The following is a 21,780-nucleotide window of genomic DNA, read 5'->3' as shown; positions in this document are numbered from 1 at the left end:
CAATCAGTTTAAAAATTGGGCATTCTTTATTATTTATAAATGGGTGAACTATTAACAAAAGGGAGGCTATTCCAGATTATCTCCAAAAGAATAAATTTTGAGATTAGGGGAGATTTATCACAAAAAGTAAACAGCTTCTTTTTGCTACAAGTGGCTGTCAAAATATAGGTTGGTTAAAGGAGAATCAAATGAATATTTGAAAAGGAAAAAGATGAAGGGATATGGTAAAAAGGGTAAAGGCTATGCATGGATAACTTTAAAGTGCCATGTTGTCTCAGGACAATGGGCAAATGAGGTGTTTTTCTGCACTGAAACCTGTGCTGTGAATTCTAAGATTGTATCTGCTAGCATAGCAGCTGAACCATGATGTGTGCTAAAAGAACTTACCGCACATACTTGACATTATTCAGTTAGTTTGTGTCTGTTCAGAACAGTCTATTTTTGAATGTCATGCAATGCCTGTAAGTGAATTATGCTTAATGTTTCAATCAGATCATTTTCATGAGTCGAGAATCTTTTTCAAAATCCAAAAGAAGAAACATTTTTTCCATTAACTGTTTAAGGGTGGCTTTACTACTCTGGGATATCAGCACGAGAACTTAAACTTTAACAATCAAAGGGTCACAGAGCAATACCACATAGATACAGGCCCTTTGGCCCAATGTCCATGCTGAAAATGGTGCTCAACCAGTTAGTTCCAACTTCAGCCCATATCCTTCTAAGCCCCACTTCAATGTACCTATCCAATTGCTTCTTATATTATACTACTGCACCTGCCTCAACAACTACTTCTGGCACCTTGTTCCATATACTTGCCACCCTCTGCATGTAAAAATTGCCCCTCGCAGACCATTACTATCTTTCCTTTCACACCCTAAATCTATTCTCCTAAGTTTTGGTCTCTCCTACCTTGGAGAAAAGGCTATTATCATACACCTTGTCTACAGTGCCTATAAAAAGTTTTCACCCCCTTGGAAGTTTTCATGTTTTATTGTTTTACAACATTGAATCACAGTGGATTTAATTTGTTTTTTTTTGACACTGATCTACAGAAAAAGACTCTTTTTCATCTCAAAGTGATCTAATTTAATTACAGATATAAATCACAAAATAATCGATTGCTGTTACGAGTTACAGAATACACGTGGACTAAAATGTTAACTGTCCTGTGCTATCACCAGTGGGATCATCAGCTGACCTGCCGCCTGTCTTCAGGAGTTTCGGCCCGCTTATGATCAAGACTCCCTCGAGGTGGTGGGCCAGCAGTGCTAAAGCACCACCTCCCACTGGTGAGCTTAAAAACTTGGCATCTGCCTCTATCAGAGTTGTTGGTTGCTTCCATCCAACAGATAGTCCGCTCTTCAGATGTCTATGCAACTACTGAAGGGTTTGCAAAAGATGTATATTGTCTGACTATCTGCCCCTCTGGACATACTTGGTCCACACCCATGCTGATCCCCTTTCTCTGCTGCCTCAGCTACAGCCCTGCTGGTTGACTTGATCTCTCCTCTAGTGAAGCCAAGGTCACGCAGCCACTTCTGGAGAGTGAATGTAATAAACCCACGGCAGCCTACTTTGAATGGATAGCATGAGACCTTCCACCCTCTGTCTCTGCACTCTGATCTTAATTCTGTATACTTGGTTAACTTGCGCTCATGAGCTTCATCGATGTTGTCTTCCCAGGGGACTGTGAGTTCACCAATAACCACTTCTCTACTGGTGTCAGACCATACGATTATATCTGGACGCATTAAGTATTCATCTCCTTCAAGTCAGTGTTTAGTAGATGCACCTTTGACACCAATTACAGCCTTGAGTCTGTGTGGATAGGTCTCTATCAGCTTTACACATCTGGACACTGCAAATTTCCACCATTCTTCTTTACAAAACTACTTAAGTTCTGTCAGATTGCAAGGGAATCATGAGTGAACAGCCATTTTCAAGTCCAGCCACAAATTCTCAGTTGGATTGAGGTCTGGACTCTGACTTGGCCACTCCAGGACATTAACTTTGTTGTTTTTAAGGCTTTCCTGTGCAGCTTTGGCTTTATGCTTAGGGCTATTGGCTTGCTGGAAAACAAATCTTTTCCCAAGTCGCAGTTCTCTTGCAGACTGCATCAGGTATTTTCTGCATTCATTTTACCCTCTACCTTCACAAGCCTTCCAGGGGCTGCTGCAGTGAAGCATCCCCACAGCATGAAGCAGCCACCACCGTGCTTCACGGTAGGGAGGGTGTGTTTTTGATAATGCACGGTGTTTGGCTTATCCCAAACCTAGCGTTTAGTCTGAAGGCCAAAAAGCTCAGTTTTGGTTTCAGCAGACCTTAGAAACTTCTTCCAGCTGACTTCAGAGTGTCCCACATGCCTTCTGGCAAATTCTAGCCAAGATTTTATGCTGAGTTTTTATCAACAGTGGCATTCTCTTTGCCACTCTCTCTTAAAGCTGTGACTGATGAAGCACCTAGGCAATGGTTGATGTATGTGAAGTCTCTTTCATCTCAGCCACTGAAGCTTGTATTCCTCCAGAGTTGTCATAGGTCTCTTGGTGGCTTCCCTCACTAGTCCCCTTCATGCACAGTCACTCAGAGTTTGAGGACAGCCTGCTCCAGGCAGATTTACAGCTGTGCTGTATTCTTCCATTTCTTGATGATTGACTTAACTACATTCCAAGGGATATTTGGAGACTTGGAAATTTTCTAGTATCCATCTGCTTGCTTTTCAATAACCTTTTTGCGGAGTTGTGTGGAGTGTTCTTTCGTCTTCATTCTGTAGTTTTTGCCAGGCTACAGACTCACTAGTGGTTGGACCTTCCAGATACGTGTATTTTTATTATAATCAGTTGAAACACCTTGGCTGCACACAGGTCTCCAAAAACAGATCTCCATTTAACTAATTCTGTGACTTCTAAAACCGATTGGCTGCACCAGTGATGATTTGATGTGTCATATTAAGGGGGTGGATTGAATCTTATACAATCAATTATTTTGTGTTTTATATTTGTAACTAATTTAGATCATTTTGTAGAGATCTGTTTTCATTTTGACATGCAAGAGTCTTTTTCTGTTGATCAGTGTCAAAAAAAGCCAAATTAAATCCATTGTGATTTAATGTAGTAAAAAAAACATGAAAACTTCCAAGGGGAGTGAATACTTTTTTATAGGCACTGAATATCTCTCAACATTTTAAACATTTCAATAAAGTTACCCTCATTCTCCTACATTCCAAGGAAATCCTGGACAACGTGTGCCATTGCTGATGCCAAACACAAAGAATATTGCACATAAAGAAAATGTAATGCTACCTTTAATTCTTTAGATTCAACACCTCTCCCCACCCTTCTTGGCCATGTTTAACGCACACTACCTGTAACAATTTTGAGCTAAAGTCATCGCCGCTTCTAGATGGTGACAAGGGTTTTGCAGTTTGAAGTACAACTCTCGGGTTGGGGGTTTTCATCTGCTCTACTCTGGAATTGAACTGATGGTTCTATATTCCAGGTAACCTGCTGGCACATGGGGCAACCCTTTATAAGGTGGTGAATCCCTGGAATCCTCTGCCCCTGAGGCCTGTGGAGATCCATTTAACTAATTATGTGACTTCTAAAACCAACTGGCTGCAACGGTGATGATTTGGTGTGTCATATTAAAGGGGAGGTGGGGTTGAATTCTTATGCAATCAATTATTTTGTAAGATTGGGGGTTTGAGAACCCTGGAGAACTGACACAGAAGAGTTGCTGAGGGTGGGAAGATCAACATGATTGAAATGAGTGTTAGACAGGCTAGAGTGCCTCCTGCTGCTGGCATTTTCAGTGGAGCACATTTGATGATCTGGGTGGTACAGTATACTGATAGTATTACAGAACGTGCTGTAAGATAACGGTTTAATTCCTGCCACTGTCTGTAAGGAGTTCGTGTGTTCACCCTATGACCATGTGAATTTCCTCCAGATGCTCCGGTTCCCTCCCACATTCCAAAGATGTCCCGTTAGGGTTTGTGAGCTGTGGGCATGCTATATCGGTGCCAGAGGCATAGTGACACTTGCCCAGCACAATCCCTGATGTACATGTGAGAATAAAGCTAATCTTTATCTTCAATGCTGGCATTTTATTGAGGTGGCTTTGCCCTTGAATGGAATGCCAGGATCCACAGCCAACAGCCCTAATGCCAATGCAGCAATGAGTGGCTGCAGTTGTCACTTTGCCTACGTCGATGAAGATACCACCAGAAAGAGATAAAGGTAGTCCCTTTAATAAACCCCAAAAGATGTTAGGGTGCATTTCATGTTTTCTCGTAGTGAAGTTACTGCAGACTAATCCTAAAAATTTGTTTGGAGGTGATATTCTGGAGTAAAATTCCAAGTACCTCCTACATCAGCCCTTGCAGTGTAGCTGGAGTGACAGAAGGAATCTCAGTTAACAGGTTCGTAGTGGATGTCCAAACCAAAGGAAGTTTTACATTTGTAAATGCCATACTGAAGCCTAAGGCAGTGGTGCCTGTGAAGTCTCTCTCTGGGGTTTAGTCATTACTGCAGGAAACAAAGCAGCTTATATACGCACTGTTCAACAGCAATGAAATAACAAACAGACAATCTCCTCGTGATGCTGACTGAAGGACTAATCTAGATTTGTTCGTTAGTTATGTGCCCTGTCGTATGATGTGGCAGATCATGGTCTTTCCATGACCATGATTGTTCTCAGCAGATTTTTCTACAGAAGTGGTTTGCCACTGCGCCTTCTGAGCAGTGTCGTTACAAGACTGGTGATGCCAGCCATTATCAATACACTTAAGAGATAGTCTGCCTCTCATCAGTGGTTGCATAACCAGGATGTGTGATATGTACCAGGTGCTCATGCGACCACCTACCACCTGCTGCCATGGCTTCAAGTGACTGTGAGCTGGTGGGGGTGGGGGGGGGGTGGTGTAGGCAGGTGCTACACTTGCCCAGGGGTGACTTGCAGGCTAAAGGAGTGAAGGAGTCCCTTGCATCTCCTTTGGTAGAGAAATATCTCCACCCTGCCATCCCAATATTGATTAGTGCACAAAAAGAACTTAATTGTTCTTCTCCAAATGCACCATTTCTAAAATAGGGGGAAAAAGCTGAAGTTTCACAACTTGAGCAATGGACAGTATCTGCTGGTAATGCAGCACACCTTCAGTACAATGCTAAACATCAGATAGTCTTTGAAACAATATTTGAACCTAAAACTTACTGATCCAGAGGCAAAAACACAGACGCTGAGAGAATCAAGTATGACATGGGAATCAGTAAGAGGTTCTTCAGACAGGATCCTAGTGGTTTCAGATGTTGGCCCTGTACCTAGGTGGCAATGGCTAGTAAGAGAGGAATCCTTTTAAGGTGATTTGGTGAAAGAATAGGGGTTTTACACAACGAGTAATAAGTGCATAGAATTGAGGTGGGTGGTAGAGGCAGATATATTAGGGATATTTAAAAGAGATAGGCACATGGATGAAAGAAAACTCTAGGGCTATGTGGAAGGGATGGGTTAGATTAATCATGGAGTAGATTAAAAGATCAGTGTGCCGAAGGACCAATATCATTTCCACAATCAAACCTGTGATCTTTCACTGAGTTAAAAGGTGGATAGTATTCCATATCTCAGGCTAATCAGAGTGAGATACTATCTTTTTAATGCCAAGACTAGTTTGTTTGCAAGTAAATGTTACAAAGTAATTTTTGATTGATGTTCATTGGTGAGTTATGTGATCAGAATCAAAGGAGATAAGAATTTACAAGCAAGTTCTGCCAACATGATTGTTTTACATTGTGACTTCTGAAACTTGTCAAAATCCCAAGTGACATTTCTTTTAGCCATTATTTCTGAAAGAGCCCAGGAGATGGTAAGTCCGTAGCCTTCCGTTCTCCTATCATTAGTAAAACACAGGGTTTGTGAATTAAGCCAGGGGAGTTTCTGTGGGGCCTTGTGAAAGGCAAAGAAAAGATTATTAAAGGTGTAGCAAGGGCTAGAACAGCAAGGCCTCTCCACCAAGAAAAATCAAGTTTGCCAGTCTTTCCCTGCAACAGAAGGAGGGCTGGGGATTAGGGTTGCTGAATGGCCAGCTGAAAATTCAGGTGCAGATAGTTGTAGACACTGTCAGCGCATCACAGAAACCAGCCTTCCCTCCATGGATTTTGTCTACATATCTTGTTATCACTGTAAAGAAGCCCACATAATCAAAGACCCCACCTACCCCAGATATTCTGTCTTCTCCACCCTCCCCACCCCCCATCAGGCAGGAGATACAAAAGCCTGATAACATGTGCCATCATGCTTAAGAACAGCTTCTATCCCCCTATTCTAACACTACTGAACAATCCGCTTGTACGTTAAGGATGGACATACCTTGTTGTTGCCTTGCACCTCCTTTGCGACTGCAATACTTTATTCTGCATTCTGTTATTATTTTCCCCTGTACTACCTCAATGCCCTGATTTATATAAATGATCTTTATTGATGAAATGCAAAATGAAGTTTTTCACTGTACCTTGATGCATAATAAACAAATTTTTAAAATTTCTTTTGAAATCCCAGAATCTCATACTTCTGCAGTTTGGCATTTAAAGAGGTTACTTGTAGCTACGCTGCATACCTGCTGGAAATACTATTAATATTTGCATTGCAAAGGAAGATTGCTGGTGTTTTGAATCTAGTGCTTTAAAAAATGTTTAAAGGTTCAAGTGTCCAATTTAACGTCAGAGAAATGTATACAATATACATCCTGAAATGCTTTTTCTTCGCAAACATCCATGAAAACAGAGAAGTGCCCCAAAGAATGGACGACAGATAAATGTGAGAACCCCAAAGACCCCCCCAGCTTCTCCCCCCCCCCCAATAGTATTTATATACTACGTATATAAATAGTTAACAGAGTTTTTTGGGAAATAAACAATTCATGTCTGTTCTGGTTTGTAATAACATCCAAAATTCAGGCACATTTAGTCCCATTCTGGATAATGAAAAGAATAATAGTTTAGATTTGCATAGTACGTTGTATAGTCAGTGAAGTTGAATCTAGCCACTGAAATAAGAAATGCTTCAGTGAAATTGAGCACCGCAAGTTCTCAGACATAAGAAATAATGTTTACTTCAATGACATTGAATCAGGAAGAAATATTGGTCATGATTTAACTCAGATGCTGTTCTTAACTTAGTCCCATAAAACGTCTTACATGCTCCTGAAGAGGAAATTTAGGACTCAGTTTAATGTTACGTGGAAAGATGGTGCTTCTAAAAATGCAGCACTCTCAGCTATACTTTACCTCAGTGCCATTGTAATGTCTGCTCATATCTATGGAGTGGAGTTTGAGCTCACAATCTTCTGTCCTGAAGGGGAAAAAAATACTATCTGCTGAAATGTTGCAAATTTAAGCTCACTTCTCCTCCTAATCTGTATGTCCAACTATGGAATAAAAAGAACCTTTGTTTATCCAATTACTTTCTGTTGTGAAGTATAAAGTTCAGAAGTTAACTTCTACAAATATCAGAAATCTTGAAATAAACATGCGCCTATGGAAAAACTCAAATGGTTTGGAAGGAGAAAAGTCTGGTTACTCATTTTACATGTTTATAAGAATAACATGAAGGAGTCTCTTAGCTCCTCAGCTCTTTGCCATTCAATTAGATCATGCAGATCTTTGATCTCACACCCCTGCAGAATCCTTTAATATCTTTGGTGTGCAACAATCAATCTCAGATCTAGCATTTACAATTGACCTAGAATTAATCGGCAATTATGGGTAAATGATTATACTATGCTCTATATTTTGACATCTTTTCCACCATAACTCCTGAAAGACCAGGTTTAGACTTTTAAGTTGCATGCACTAGTCTTGAAACTCTCCATCAAATGTGAGCCTTCTTCACTACAAAGACCATCTGATGTGCATTCATTGGGATGGTGCAGGGGAGAGAACATTGTGCTTCTGAAGAAGGGGCTAAAAAACTTAACTGTTTTCTACAAAGCAAACTGTTACTAACCGCATAGAATCAGCATGCTGCAAATAATCTTCAGCATAGTCTTGGAGTAAATCAATGAACCCACCACCACCATCTCAGGACATCTAGAAATAATCATTGACATCCACCTAAATCTAAGGAAGATGTTCCCAACCTGGGATCCACAGACTCTCAGTTAATGGTAGATGTCCACTGTATAAAAAAGATTAGAAACCCCTGATCGAAAGAACATATAATAAAAATTCATGAAAAATGTTATTATACTATAGAAACATAGAAAATAGGTGCAGGAGTAAGCCATTCGGCCCTTCAAGCCTGCACCGCCATTTATTATGATCATGGCTGATCATCCAACTCAGAACCCTGCACCAGCCCTCCCTCCATACCCCCTGATCCCCGTAGCCACAAGGGCCATATCTAACTCCCTCTTAAATATAGCCAATGAACTGGCCTCAACTGTTTCCTGTGGCAGAGAATTCCACAGATTCACCACTCTCTGTGTGAAGAAGTTTTTCCTCATCTCGGTCCTAAAAGGCTTCCCCTTTATCCTCAAACTGTGGCCCCTCGTTCTGGACTTCCCCAACATCGGGAACAATCTTCCTGCATCTAGCCTGTCCAATCCCTTTAGGATTTTATACGTTTCAATCAGATCCCCCCTCAATCTTCTAAATTCCAACGAGTACAAGCCCAGTTCATCCAGTCTTTCTTCATATGAAAGTCCTGCCATCCCAGGAATCAATCTGGTGAACCTTCTTTGTACTCCCTCTATGGCAAGGATGTCTTTCCTCAGATTAGGGGACCAAAACTGCACACAATACTCCAGGTGTGGTCTCACCAAGGCCTTGTACATCTGCAGTAGTACCTCCCTGCTCCTGTACTCGAATCCTCTCGCTATAAATGCCAGCATACCATTTGCCTTTTTCACCGCCTGCTGTACCTGCATGCCCACTTTCAATGACTGGTGTACAATGACACCCAGGTCTCGTTGCACCTCCCCTTTTCCTAATCGGCCACCATTCAGATAATAACCTGTTTTCCTGTCCTTGCCACCAAAGTGGATAACTTCACATTTATCCACATTAAATTGCATCTGCCATGAATTTATCCACTCACCCAACCTATCCAAGTCACCCTGCATCCTCTCAGCATCCTCCTCACAGCTAACACTGCCGCCCAGCTTCGTGTCATCTTCAGACTTGGAGATGCTGCATTTAATTCCCTCATCCGTCATTAATATATATTGTAAACAACTGGGGTCCCAGCACTGAGCCTTGCGGTACCCCACTAGTCACTGCCTGCCATTCTGAAAAGGTCCCGTTTATTCCCACTCTTTGCTTCCTGTCTGCTAACCAATTCTCTATCCACATCAATACCTTACCCCCAATACCGTGTGCTTTAAGTTTGCACACTAATCTCCTGTGTGGGACCTTGTCAAAAGCCTTTTGAAAATCCAAATATACCACATCCACTGGTTCTCCCCTATCCACTCTACTAGTTACATCCTCAAAAAATTCTATGAGATTCATCAGACATGATTTTCCTTTCACAAATCCATGCTGACTTTGTCCGATGATTTCACCGCTTTCCAAATGTGCTGTTATCACATCTTTGATTACTGATTCCAGCAGTTTCCCCACCACTGACGTTAGGCTAACTGGTCTATAATTCCCTGGTTTCTCTTTCCCTCCTTTTTTAAAAAGTGGGGTTACATTAGCCACCCTCCAATCCTCAGGAACTAGTCCAGAATCTAACGAGTTTTGAAAAATTATCACTAATGCATCCACTATTTCTTGGGCTACTTCCTTAAGCACTCTGGGATGCAGACCATCTGGCCCTGGTGATTTATCTGCCTTTAATCCCTTCAATTTACCTAACACCACTTCCCTACTAACATGTATTTCGCTCAGTTCCTCCATCTTACTGGACCCTCTGTCCCCTACTATTTCTGGAAGATTATTTATGTCCTCCTTAGTGAAGACAGAACCAAAGTAATTATTCAATTGGTCTGCCATGTCCTTGCTCCCCATAATCAATTCACCTGTTTCTGTTTGTAGAGGACCTACATTTGTCTTTACCAGTCTTTTCCTTTTTACATATCTATAAAAGCTTTTACAGTCAGTTTTTATGTTCCCTGCCAGTCTTCTCTCATAATCTTTTTTCCCCTTCCTAATTAAGCCCTTTGTCCTCCTCTGCTGAACTTTGAATGTCTCCCAGTCCTCAGGTGAGCCACTTTTTCTGGCTAATTTGTATGCTTCTTCTTTGGAATTGATACTATCCCTAATTTCTCTTGTCAGCCATGGGTACACTACCTTCCTTGATTTAGTCTTTTGCCAAACTGGGGTGAACAATTGTTGTAGTTCATCCATGCAATCCTTAAATGCTTGCCATTGCATATCCACCGTCAATCCTTTAAGTGTCATTTGCCAGTCTGTCTTAGCTAATTCACGTCTCATACCTTCAAAGTTACCCCTCTTTAAGTTCAGAACCTTTGTTTCTGAATTAACTATGTCACTCTCCATCTTAATGAAGAATTCCACCATATTATGGTCACTCTTACCCAAGGGGCCTCTCACGACAAGATTGCTAATTAACCCTTCCTCATTGCTCAAAACCCAGTCTAGAATAGCCTGCTCTCTAGTTGGTTCCTCGACATGTCGGTTCAAAAAACCATCCCGCATACATTCCAAGAAATCCTCTTCCTCAGCACCTTTACCAATTTGGTTCACCCAATCTACATGTAGATTGAAGTCACCCATTATAACTGCTGTTCCTTTATTGCACACATTTCTAATTTCCTGTTTAATACCATCTCCGACCTCACTACTACTGTTAGGTGGCCTGTACACAACTCCCACCAGCGTTTTCTGCCCCTTAGTGTTATGCAGCTCTACCCATATCGATTCCACATCTTCCCGGCTTATGTCCTTCCTTTCTATTGTGTTAATCTCATCTTTAACCAGCAACGCCACCCCACCTCCTTTTCTTTCATGTCTATCCCTCCTGAATATTGAATATCCCTGAACGTTGAGCTCCCATCCTTGGTCACCCTGGAGCCACGTCTCTGTGATCCCAACTATATCATAATCATTAATAACAATCTGCACTTTCAATTCATCTAGAATTCTTTCCACTGGTGATGCATTGGCATTAAATTTGTATTAACCTGTCTGTTAAGGGTTCTGTAATGGCTAAGAGAGTTTATCCAGTGGTTGAAGGACACATACACCCATCCTCTGGAAGTACTTTGACCTTTGGTCACATGTGCCAACGAAGGAGGACCAATCAGTATCAGCAGCTATTTTGGTCCTTCCTATCTTCCAAGCACTCAAGTTATGTACAACCTGTACATACAGACCAGTGTTTGGGAGACCAGTGGGACAAATTTGCCCTCTGCTGCAGGCATCTTCTGCTGTGTAGGAACTCTGTTTGTAGCTCCATTTCTGACTTATGAACTGTTCCGGTTTACAGTTAATAGAAATGGAAACCTGTCACATCCTAAGGAAGATCTGTAAAAGACTTGTGTAAATAGACCAGCAACTATAAATTCACATTTAAATGTTTAAGCCAAACAATTGTGTTAGATGTGACAGAGTATCACTAAAATGCCTCCCTCCTGTTTATGAATTATTATGTAGTCGTACTCTACACCTACTGATCACAGTTGCCCATCAGAGGTTTTATTTTCCCTTTAGAATTTAGAATTTATTTAAACTTTACACCCATCCCACAATGTGAGGGAGCAAAAATCTTTGCATTATGACTCCATTGCAATGTACAGACATGTGAATTTAAAAGTCTAATAATGGCTTGTAGAAAGAAGCTGTCCCATTGCCTGTTGGTCCTGGCTTAATGCTGTGGTATCATTTACCAGACGGAAGCAGCTGAAACAGTTTATGGTTGGGGTGACTGGTGTCCCCAGTGATCTTCCAGGCCTTCTTTCTGCACCTGCTGCTTTACATGTCCTCAATGAAGAGAAGTTCACATCAACAGGTGTGCTGGGCTGTCCGCACCGCTCTCTGCAGTGCCCAGCGATCAAGGTTGGTGCAATTCCTGTACCGGAGGTGATGCAGCTGGTCAGTATGCCCTCAATAATGCCCCTGTAGAAAAGGGGAGGAGGGGATCTTGAGGATTTGGGGGGCCCATGCCAAACTACTTCAATCACCTGAGGTGGAAGAGGTGCGGTTGTGCTTTTTTTTTGCCACAAAGCTGGTGTGTACAGTATAGTTTTTGAGGGCATGGTTCAGAGAAGTTCTTAGTCTGTGTTGGAGATCAAAGCCAGGGAACCAAGATCCTTCACTATAATTTTCTATGTGTTCTAGTTATAGGCATCTACTTGTAGCTCACTTGGAATAATGGCAACTAACATCAACTTGGTGAGCAGATACCAATCAACAGTTTCCCAGTCCTCAGAACATTAACTTAAACGACTAAGTAATGGCCAGTCGGCAAAGACTGGGATTGTTGGTAAGATACCCTCTCGGTACAGAGGGGAAAATGTTTTGAAACCCCGTCCATTCCCATTGTATTTCAGAAGTATTTGTGAAGAAGTTGTTATTAAATAAAACCAAGAATACTTTCTGAGTCACAACATCATTCTCCCCCAGAACTTCTCCAGTTAAATATTATGGCTTTGTTCAGCAATCAACTTGCCAAAATATTTATTTCAATTTGAATTTTCATAAACACATTCATGCACTCACTTGCATAGTATGCACTTTGGCAGAATTCCAGAGTTAAATTCCAGACATGAAGTGACAATAACTATCCTTGATGACAAGGCGCCATTCAGCTGAGAGGAACACCAGAGAGCTCCAGTAAAATTGGAACCAATGCAGAAAAAGGAGGAAGTCCTGACTTTAAATGAGAAAGTTCTGCTCACTGAAGTCTATCTTCGGCTCTGGATTTAGCTGCATGTGCCCTAAGGCCATTCTGCTGCTTTATTAGGGATCTACCCACCATCAGTAGGTAAGATTAGAACTGTTACATTTCATTCTTTGTGTGATTCCTTGAATAATGAAACATGCTAAAGTTTGACAACCAGGTTTGCATTAATGTGACAAAAAACATTTCTGCCACAAAAGTACTGGAAAATATCCAGTCCCTGCAATAAAGTCCTTGTATTTAATTCCAATACCATAATCTGAATCCTCCACTGTTAATACCTTGAAAGTCATTCATAATGATTGGATCTGTCACACTAAATACAATGGGAATTGGAGCTAATCGGAAAGCTGAGTCCCAATGTTTCTTAATAATCTACAATGAGCATCTACAAAGTGTGATGGAGCACTGTTAAATTTCCATAATGAGTGCACATACTACAGCACCAGGGAAATTGACATCTTTCAAGATGAAGCGGTCCACTTGAGTGGTAGCCCGTCCATCACCCTTAATTAGCCACTTCCAAAGGACAGCTGACACAATGACACATTGCATCCTGCACGTACCTCCACCCTCCACATCTACCACATGTTATACATTACCCTAATATTAGAAGACCACTATTGCTGGATTAAAATAGTGCAACTCCTAACCTAATAATACTGTTCAAGGATCTTCTCCAGATGTCCACAATTACAATGTTCATGAAGGCATCCCACCACCAGCCTCTGAAAGAAGGCTAGATAAGCAATAAAAGTTTTTTTTTTGGCAATTCCAATATCTGAAGATTGAATCGATGTTATTACTAAAGATTGTCGGTGATATGATTGTTCTGTCACTATCATTGAAAGTTATAAATTCTATCAAAGTGACTAAGATGGATTTAAGGTTAAAATATTTTGAACATTAACATAATAGACATGACTTTTAAATAGAATGCATGTAAGAAATTACAGCTCAACAGAACGATGTGTTCAGTAACAAGTTAGCTTTATGTTGGGTGACTCAAACTGTTTTAAATTCAGCTTAAAACTATGCAGCAGCATGTCTAATCTTATTAAAAGCCCTCGTGCACTGACATGTCAGGCTAATTTTGTTCAATGGTTGAACTCTATTAATTTTTTGCTGAGCCTAATCTATCAGCAGAAGTGACTGTTAACCATTGGTTCTTTACAGTTCTATTAAGCACTGGATTAATAACAACACAGCTGAGTGGACAGAATGCTCTCCGAAAAGGTTTTGCTATTTTTGTTGAACCATTCTATGGCAAGATTTCTACTCCATTATGAATAAATGTTTTCACAGTGGCTGGGATGTTTTCTGACTCTCTTGCATAATTTTCGCACTGTTGACTCCAGTCACTGGATTGCCCACATTGAAAGTTGTGGAGCACAGGTTTAGAAAAGCTCTGCTTAGCATTGTTAAAGCTTTCTGGATGAATCCTGAATTCCAAAATCCAGTTGCATGAAAATTTATGACATGAGATTTAAAATTTACATGTGACTCCTAAAGCTTTTAAGTTTTAGGCTTAATATGAGGATTTGGCCTGTCACAAATTTTGTAGGGAGGCCAATGTATGTGCAGATTCAAACATTTCTCCTCCAAGTATGATTTTCCACAGCCCTGCTATCTGAATATGTGGATACCCCAGTAGTATGGCATCTGGCTCACCATACTCCCCTGAAACTCACGGGGGCTCTATTTTCTACACTTGCTTTAAACCTATCAGATTCACCAGGAAATTTATTCTCATACTATCTTATATCATTTTTAAGTGGATTAGTATTAATAGGTAAGAGGAACACCCAAAACAATCAGATCAACCAGCTCAAAATAGTTTCAAAGATGCCAGATCACTGGAGTTTTATAAACAGAAAATGCTGTAAATGTTCAGAAAAAAACAATTTAGCAATTTCCCATTTAATATATTTCCATAATTTCCTGTTTCTATTTAACGGTCCATCTGATTTGTTAGCTACTGATTCTGCTTAATGATATGACCTTCCAACTTGTTGTCAACCTAATCATAGTTTGGAATGAAGCATGAAAGCTGAGAGCTGTAGTGGTCACACAGGCACTTTGTCTGAACAAAAGGTCAGGTCAGAAAACTGGGGCAACTCATCCAATATTTCCATTTTGTTAAACCAAATATTTGCATACGTGCATTGTTTCATTTCTGCCCTCTTAGCCAATGAGTTCATTCAAAGTGAGGTTTATAATCAATCAGGCTCATCCTTTTTGATGATCCCCACATTCTTCCTATGATCATTATATGCAGAGGAATTTCCCACCGGGTAAACCTGTGATGGGTTGCATTCAAAGGGAGGAGAAGATGGTGGCGCGACGCAGTGCGCATAGCCTCTCCGAAATGATATTGTATGTGTTAACTAGGGGCTGTGCACAATCCTGATTTGATGGAGACCGACATGAGAAGCACGGAGGAACACCTGGAGAAACTTCCGAAATGCCTGCTTCGCTGCCGCCGCTACTGTGCAATCAAGATCTCCAGAGGGGAAGTCCCCAAATCCTTGGGTTTGCCTATTGCCTGTTGCTGGGTCTGGGGTCGAAGCGCTCGGCAGAGATGGTGCTCAGTGTCGGAGGACTGGTCGGAGGCTCGAAGTTTTCGGACGGACTCAAGAGTCGGCTGTGGTCGGGTGCTTCCAGGATGCTGCATTGGCAAGTTTGCGGCGCTGGAAGCTCATGGCAGGAAGAATTTTTTTTTTCTTCCTTCTACCATCTGCATGAGATGATGGGACTTTCAAGAGACTTTGAGACTTTTTTACCATACCCATGGTCTGTTCTTCATCAAATTACGGTATTGTTTTGCACTGTTGTAGCTATACGTTATAATTATGTTGTTTTTCAGTTTTTCAGTCGGTTTGTCTTGTGTTTCTGTGGTATCATTCTGGAGAAACATTGTATCCTTTCTTAATACATGCATGACAATAAAAGAGGACTGTGTGTCCTCATAATCTAATTGTAATCTAATCTAATCTTTAGGCTGTTTGAGGTCCACTTGAAGAAGAAAAGTTTATCCAACTTCATGTTTTGGCATCAGGTCTCTGCTTTGCAGTGGTTCAACCAGATCTACTGTTCAAATTTAATAATAGGGTGTTTTCTAATTGTTGCCTCCACTCCCGTTTTTCACCTGCAGTGGAGTTAACATAAGAAAACTATCGGATCTCATTAGGATTACGTGTAGATACCATATCCCTCTGAGTGACAATTATGATATATAGGCTCGAGGTTCTCAATATCATCCTGAATTCTTTTCTGCTTTGGGTGCTCATAGGCCAGAACTTCCCAGTATTCAGTGGAGATGTTACATTTCTACGGGTACACTTTGAGGATACCCTTGAATCTTCTGTTTGCCTTATATCTCTTACCATATCAGTGCCCAGCACATCATAGAAACCGATCTCCTCTATATGGACTCTCTATAATGTTCACTGTTTCAGGAAAGCATAATCAAAGACCCCATCACACCACATATTCATTCTCTTTCCCTCTCCCATTGAGCAGAAGATTTAAAAGCCTAAAAGGACATACCATCAGGCTCAAGGACAGATTCTACCCACTGCTAAAAGACTACTGAGTGGTTCCCTAGTATGATAAAATGGACTCTTAATCTCATAATCTACTTTGTTTTGATCTTGCACTTTATTGTCTACCTGAACTCCACTTTATGTCTAGCTGTTGCACATTACTCTGTATTCTGTAATTGTTTTACCTTGTACTACTTCAATGCACCATGTAATGACTTATCTTATGAACAGTATAGAAGGCAAGGTTTTCACTGTACCTCAGTACATAGGACAATGATAAACCAATTCCAATATTGTGTCTGTGCTGGGCATACAAATAACATGGCCTTGCCAATGGAGCTGACGGTAGTCAGAACCTCAGCGTTAAGGTTGACTCTGAGAGAGATCATTGATGTTGGTTCTATTATCCTTTTGAGTGGATTTTGGAAGATTTTGTGAAGATCACATTTGTGTTATCTTTCCTGTGCCTTAATGTGCTTGCAAAGGGCAATCCAGCTCTCAGCAAACACTGAAAGGCAAAGTTCGCTGCTGAGCAGTAGACTGAGTTTTGTGTTAAACCAAGTCTTAGATTCTCAAACATCCTTTTCCTCAAATGACCAAAGACCATGCTGCTGCATTAAAGGCATGATGATGTTGCTTACCAATGTGTGACTCTGCAGAGAGATGGCTCCCAAGGTATGGGAAATGATTCTCAATTTTCAGCTTCTTGTGATTCTTTTTTGTTGGAGGGTAGTATTGTACAGCAGGGCAGGTTAGTAGAGAACCTTCATCTTTAGAATGTTATCTGTAAGACCCATTCTATTGTATGCTTCAGTAATGGAGTTGATGGCAACAAAGAGTTCAGCCTTCGTTGAGCACAAATGCACAGACTGCTGAGGTTAGGGTGTCCTTGGTTCTGGAGTGTAATTGATATCGGTTCAGAAGTTCTGCATTAGTTCTGAAGACCGGCTCTATTCCCTTGGGAGGTTTGGTATGGGTGAGTTGCAGCATTATGATGAGAAATATTGAAAGAGGTGTCAGGACAATGCTGCAGCTTTGAAACTGGTCTTCGCTGAGATTGGATCTATTGTGGACCCACCGGTTTTTGATCATAGCTTGGATATCATTACCAGAGCAATATTACTCCTTTGAATAAATGACAGCAACACGGAAATTAAATAGAAATTATTTCCCTTGATAGCTCCGGTCATTGTAACAACACCTCAGGAGATTTGGAATGTCAGTGGATCACAAGTTTACCTCAGCTGCGAAGTTATTGGAGTACCTACCCCTGTACTCACCTGGAACAAGGTTAGCAACTATCCAACAGTTTTATTCAGATCATAAAGTTTACAATATTTTTAAAAATAGGTTTCTCTGTCTTTCTGAATTGTATTTTGTGTTTGAAGATGTTATGAGAATCTCATAATTTAATGTTTACCTCAATCACTTTATGAGTTAGAATCTGTATATGTTAATACTTATTACGTTGAAATAAAACAGGATCTTCAGTAGTCCCAATTCTTAACAATCACAGTTTAGAGCTACGGAATATCAGTAAAGACATCTCAACTTAGATATAGCAACCAAAACAGCAGATAAAACTCTCACCAAGACTCCTTACAGCTGAAGAAGAATATCTTTGCTGCTGTACTCAAGTCCTCTTGCAGTGAAGGCTAACATACAAGCCTTTCTGACTATTGCTGTAACTGTACACTTGCTTTCAGCAACTGGTGCTCACGGATACCCAGGTCTTATTATACCTCTACTTCTCCCAAACTACCGCCATTTAGATCGGAATCATCCCTTCTGTTTTTTCAAAACCAAAGCTCAGCATATGTACAAAGGAAACAAATTTTTGTACTAACTTTATCCAAACCTTTTATCAGAACTGCTTCTCGTAAGATACTATAGGAATCATGACAAATCCCTTTTATTATTTTTAAAATGTTGATCAGATTAGCCCCCTTCAAGCAAAAACTTTTTAAACTCAATGGAATGTAAGCCAAGTTTATGCAATCTAACCTCCTTTTAATTAACCTGGAGCCTTGGGAACATTGTGGTGAAACTATTTGGTATATGAAGGTCAATATCCCTATCCTGAGCTCTAATCAGTGAAAGGGACCTTGATGCTTGTAAGGACAGCATAAAACAAACTGATATGCTGGAACATGTTGGCGTTAAGAAAGAGGATGTGCTGGAACTTTTGAAAAACATTCAGATACACAAGTCCCTGTGGCCAGACGGGATATATCACAGGTTACTATGGGAGGCGAGCGAGGAAATTGCTGTGTTTTTGGCAATGATCTTTGAATCTTCACTGGCCACAGAAGCAGTAGAAGATGATTGGGGATGACAAATGTTATTCCTTTGTTCAAGAAAGGGAGTAGGGATAACCCTGGAAATTATAGACCAGTGTGTCTTACTCCAGTGGTGAGCAAGTTGTTGGAGAGGATTTTTACAGACAGGATTTACAAGCATTTGGAGAAGCACAGTCTGATTAGGGATGGTCAGCATGGATTTAGAAACATAGAAACATAGAAAATAGGTGCAGGAGTAGGCCATTCGGCCCTTCGAGCCTGCACCGCCATTTATTATGATCATGGCTGATCATCCAACTCAGAACCCAGCCTTCCCTCCATACCCCCTGACCCCTGTAGCCACAAGGGCCATATCTAACTTCCTTTTAAACATAGCTAATGAACTGGCCTCAACAGTTTGCTGTGGCAGAGAATTCCACAGATTCACCACTCTCTGTGTGAAGAAGTTTTTCCTAACCTCGGTCCTAAAAGGCTTCCCCTCTATCCTCAAACTGTGACCCCTCGTTCTAGACCTCCCCAACATCGGGAACAATCTTCCCGCATCTAGCCTGTCCAATCCCTTTAGGATCTTATACGTTTCAATCAGATCCCCCCTCAATCTTCTAAATTCCAACGAGTACAAGCCCAGTTCATCCAGTCTTTCTTCATATGAAAGACCTGCCATCCCAGGAATCAATCTGGTGAACCTTCTTTGTACTCCCTCTATGGCAAAGATGTCTTTCCTCAGATTAGGGGACCAAAACTGCACACAATACTCCAGGTGTGGTCTCACCAAGGCCTTGTACAACTGCAGTAGTACCTCCCTGCTCCTGTACTCGAATCCTCTCGCTATAAATGCCAGCATACCGTTCGCCTTTTTCACCGCCTGCTGTACCTGCATGCCCACTTTCAATGACTGGTGTATAATGACACCCAGGTCTCGTTGCACCTCCCCTTTTCCTAATCGGCCACCATTCAGATAATAATCTGTTTTCCTATTTTTGCCACCAAAGTGGATAACTTCACATTTATCCACATTAAATTGCATCTGCCATGAGTTTGCCCACTCACCCAACCTATCCAAGTCACCCTGCATCCTCTTAGCATCCTCCTCACTGCTAACACTGCCACCCAGCTTCGTGTCATCTGCTCCTATGTCTTATGGTCTTATAGGATAGATTGAGTGAGCTAGAGCTTTTCTATTTGGTGCAAAAGAGGATGAGAGGTGACTTGACAGAGGCGTATAAGATGATATGAGACATAGATTGAGTGGATAGCCAGAGACTTTTCCCAGGGCGGAAATGACCAATACAAGGGGGCATGGAGGAATGTCAGAACTAAGTGCTTTTTTAAACACAGGTAGTTGCTGGACTGCCCTGTCAGTGGTGGTGGTGGAGGCAAATACATTTTGGACATTTAGGAAACAATTAGATAGACACATGGATGATAGAAAAATGGAGGGCTATGTAGAAAGGGGGGTGTTAAATTGGTCTTAAAGTAGGTTAAAAGGTTGGCACAACATTGTGGGCTGAAGGATTTGTGAGGGATATGTAATGCCTCACGAGCCTGATTGACTTCTTTGAGGATGCAACAAACACATTGTTGAAGGTAGAGCAGGGGATGTAGGGTATATGGATGATAGTCAAGTGATAGGTTTCCCCATGGTAGGCTCATTCAGAAAGTCACGAAGCATGGGATCCAGGGAAGCTAGGCTGTGTGGATTTAGAATTGGCTTACTGACAGATGAGAGAGGCTTGTAGTAGATGGAGTGTAGTAGATTCCTGGGAAAGTGTGAAGTGATTCACTTTGGAAGCTTAAACTTGAAGGCTGAATATGGAGTTAATGGCAGTATTCTTAGCTGTGTGGAGATACAGGGATCTTGGGGTCCATGTCCATAGATTTCTGAAAATTGCCACGCAAGTTGATAGGGTTGTTAAGAAGGTGCATGGTGTGTTGGACTTCATTAGTTGAGTGGTTGAGTTCAAGAGCAGGAAGGTATTGTTGCAGCTCTACAAACCCCTGGTTAGACCACACTTGGAATATTGTGTTTCGTTCTGGTTGCCTCATTATAGAAAGGATGTGAAAGCTGTAAAGGGAACGCAGGGGAGATTTGCCAGGATGCTGCTTAGATTAGACAGTGTGTCTTATGAGTCAATTATTTAGCCAGAGAGTGGTGAACCTGTGGAATTCATTGCTACAGATGTCTGTGGAGATCAAGTCATCGGGTATATTTAAAGTTCTTGATTAGTAAGGGTGTCAATGGCTATGGGGAGAAAGCAGGAGAATGGGGTTGAAAGGGATAATAAATCACCAAACTTGAATGTTGCAGCAGACAGATGGGCCAAATGGCCTAATTCTGCTCCTATGTCTTATGGTCTTATAGGATAGATTGAGTGAGCTAGAGCTTTTCTATTTGGTGCAAAAGAGGATGAGAGGTGACTTGACAGAGGCGTATAAGATGATATGAGACATAGATTGAGTGGATAGCCAGAGACTTTTCCCAGGGCGGAAATGACCAATACAAGGGGGCATGGAGGAATGTCAGAACTAAGTGCTTTTTTAAACACAGGTAGTTGCTGGACTGCCCTGTCAGTGGTGGTGGTGGAGGCAAATACATTTTGGACATTTAGGAAACAATTAGATAGACACATGGATGATAGAAAAATGGAGGGCTATGTAGAAAGGGGGGTGTTAAATTGGTCTTAAAGTAGGTTAAAAGGTTGGCACAACATTGTGGGCTGAAGGGCCTGTACTGTGCTGTACTGTTCTGTGTTCTAGTGGCCAAAACTGAACACATTATTTCCACACCATCTGGGAAAGTCGCTTAACAAATAAACCTCACCACCTCAATTTTGTATAAAAAATTGCTTGACATAATAATAACTTATTGATCAGAACACTTTTACTGACCTGTCAACATGGATACCCGAATCCCTTTGTCACAATCCTCAGTTTCTTATGATTACTAACACATCTTACACAGATCCAAGACCTGATGATGAATTTTATCGGTCATTCTTTGGTCCATTCATTCTTTCCTTTGTTGCCATCTTCCGTGCTTCTTAACTTAGCATCACCTTCATGTTTGGATATACCATTCT

General features: G+C 41.2%; 1 protein-coding gene across 1 annotated transcript in view; it reads left to right on the top strand.

Annotated features, from left to right (window-relative positions):
* The window catches only part of igfbp7 (insulin-like growth factor binding protein 7), a 36,543-nt gene that overhangs the window by 5,238 nt on the left and 9,525 nt on the right, over nucleotides 1-21,780 (top strand). The window contains exon 2 of the mRNA XM_063046723.1: nucleotides 17,581-17,690. Within this exon, the coding sequence (XP_062902793.1) occupies nucleotides 17,581-17,690 (110 nt within the window). The remainder of the gene's footprint in view (nucleotides 1-17,580; nucleotides 17,691-21,780) is intronic.

Source organism: Mobula hypostoma, chromosome 4, assembly GCF_963921235.1.
Source record: "Mobula hypostoma chromosome 4, sMobHyp1.1, whole genome shotgun sequence".
Classification (NCBI taxonomy): domain Eukaryota; kingdom Metazoa; phylum Chordata; class Chondrichthyes; order Myliobatiformes; family Myliobatidae; genus Mobula; species Mobula hypostoma.
The sequence above is the reverse complement of the archived record's forward strand: the minus strand, read 5'-3'. Positions and strand labels throughout refer to the sequence as shown.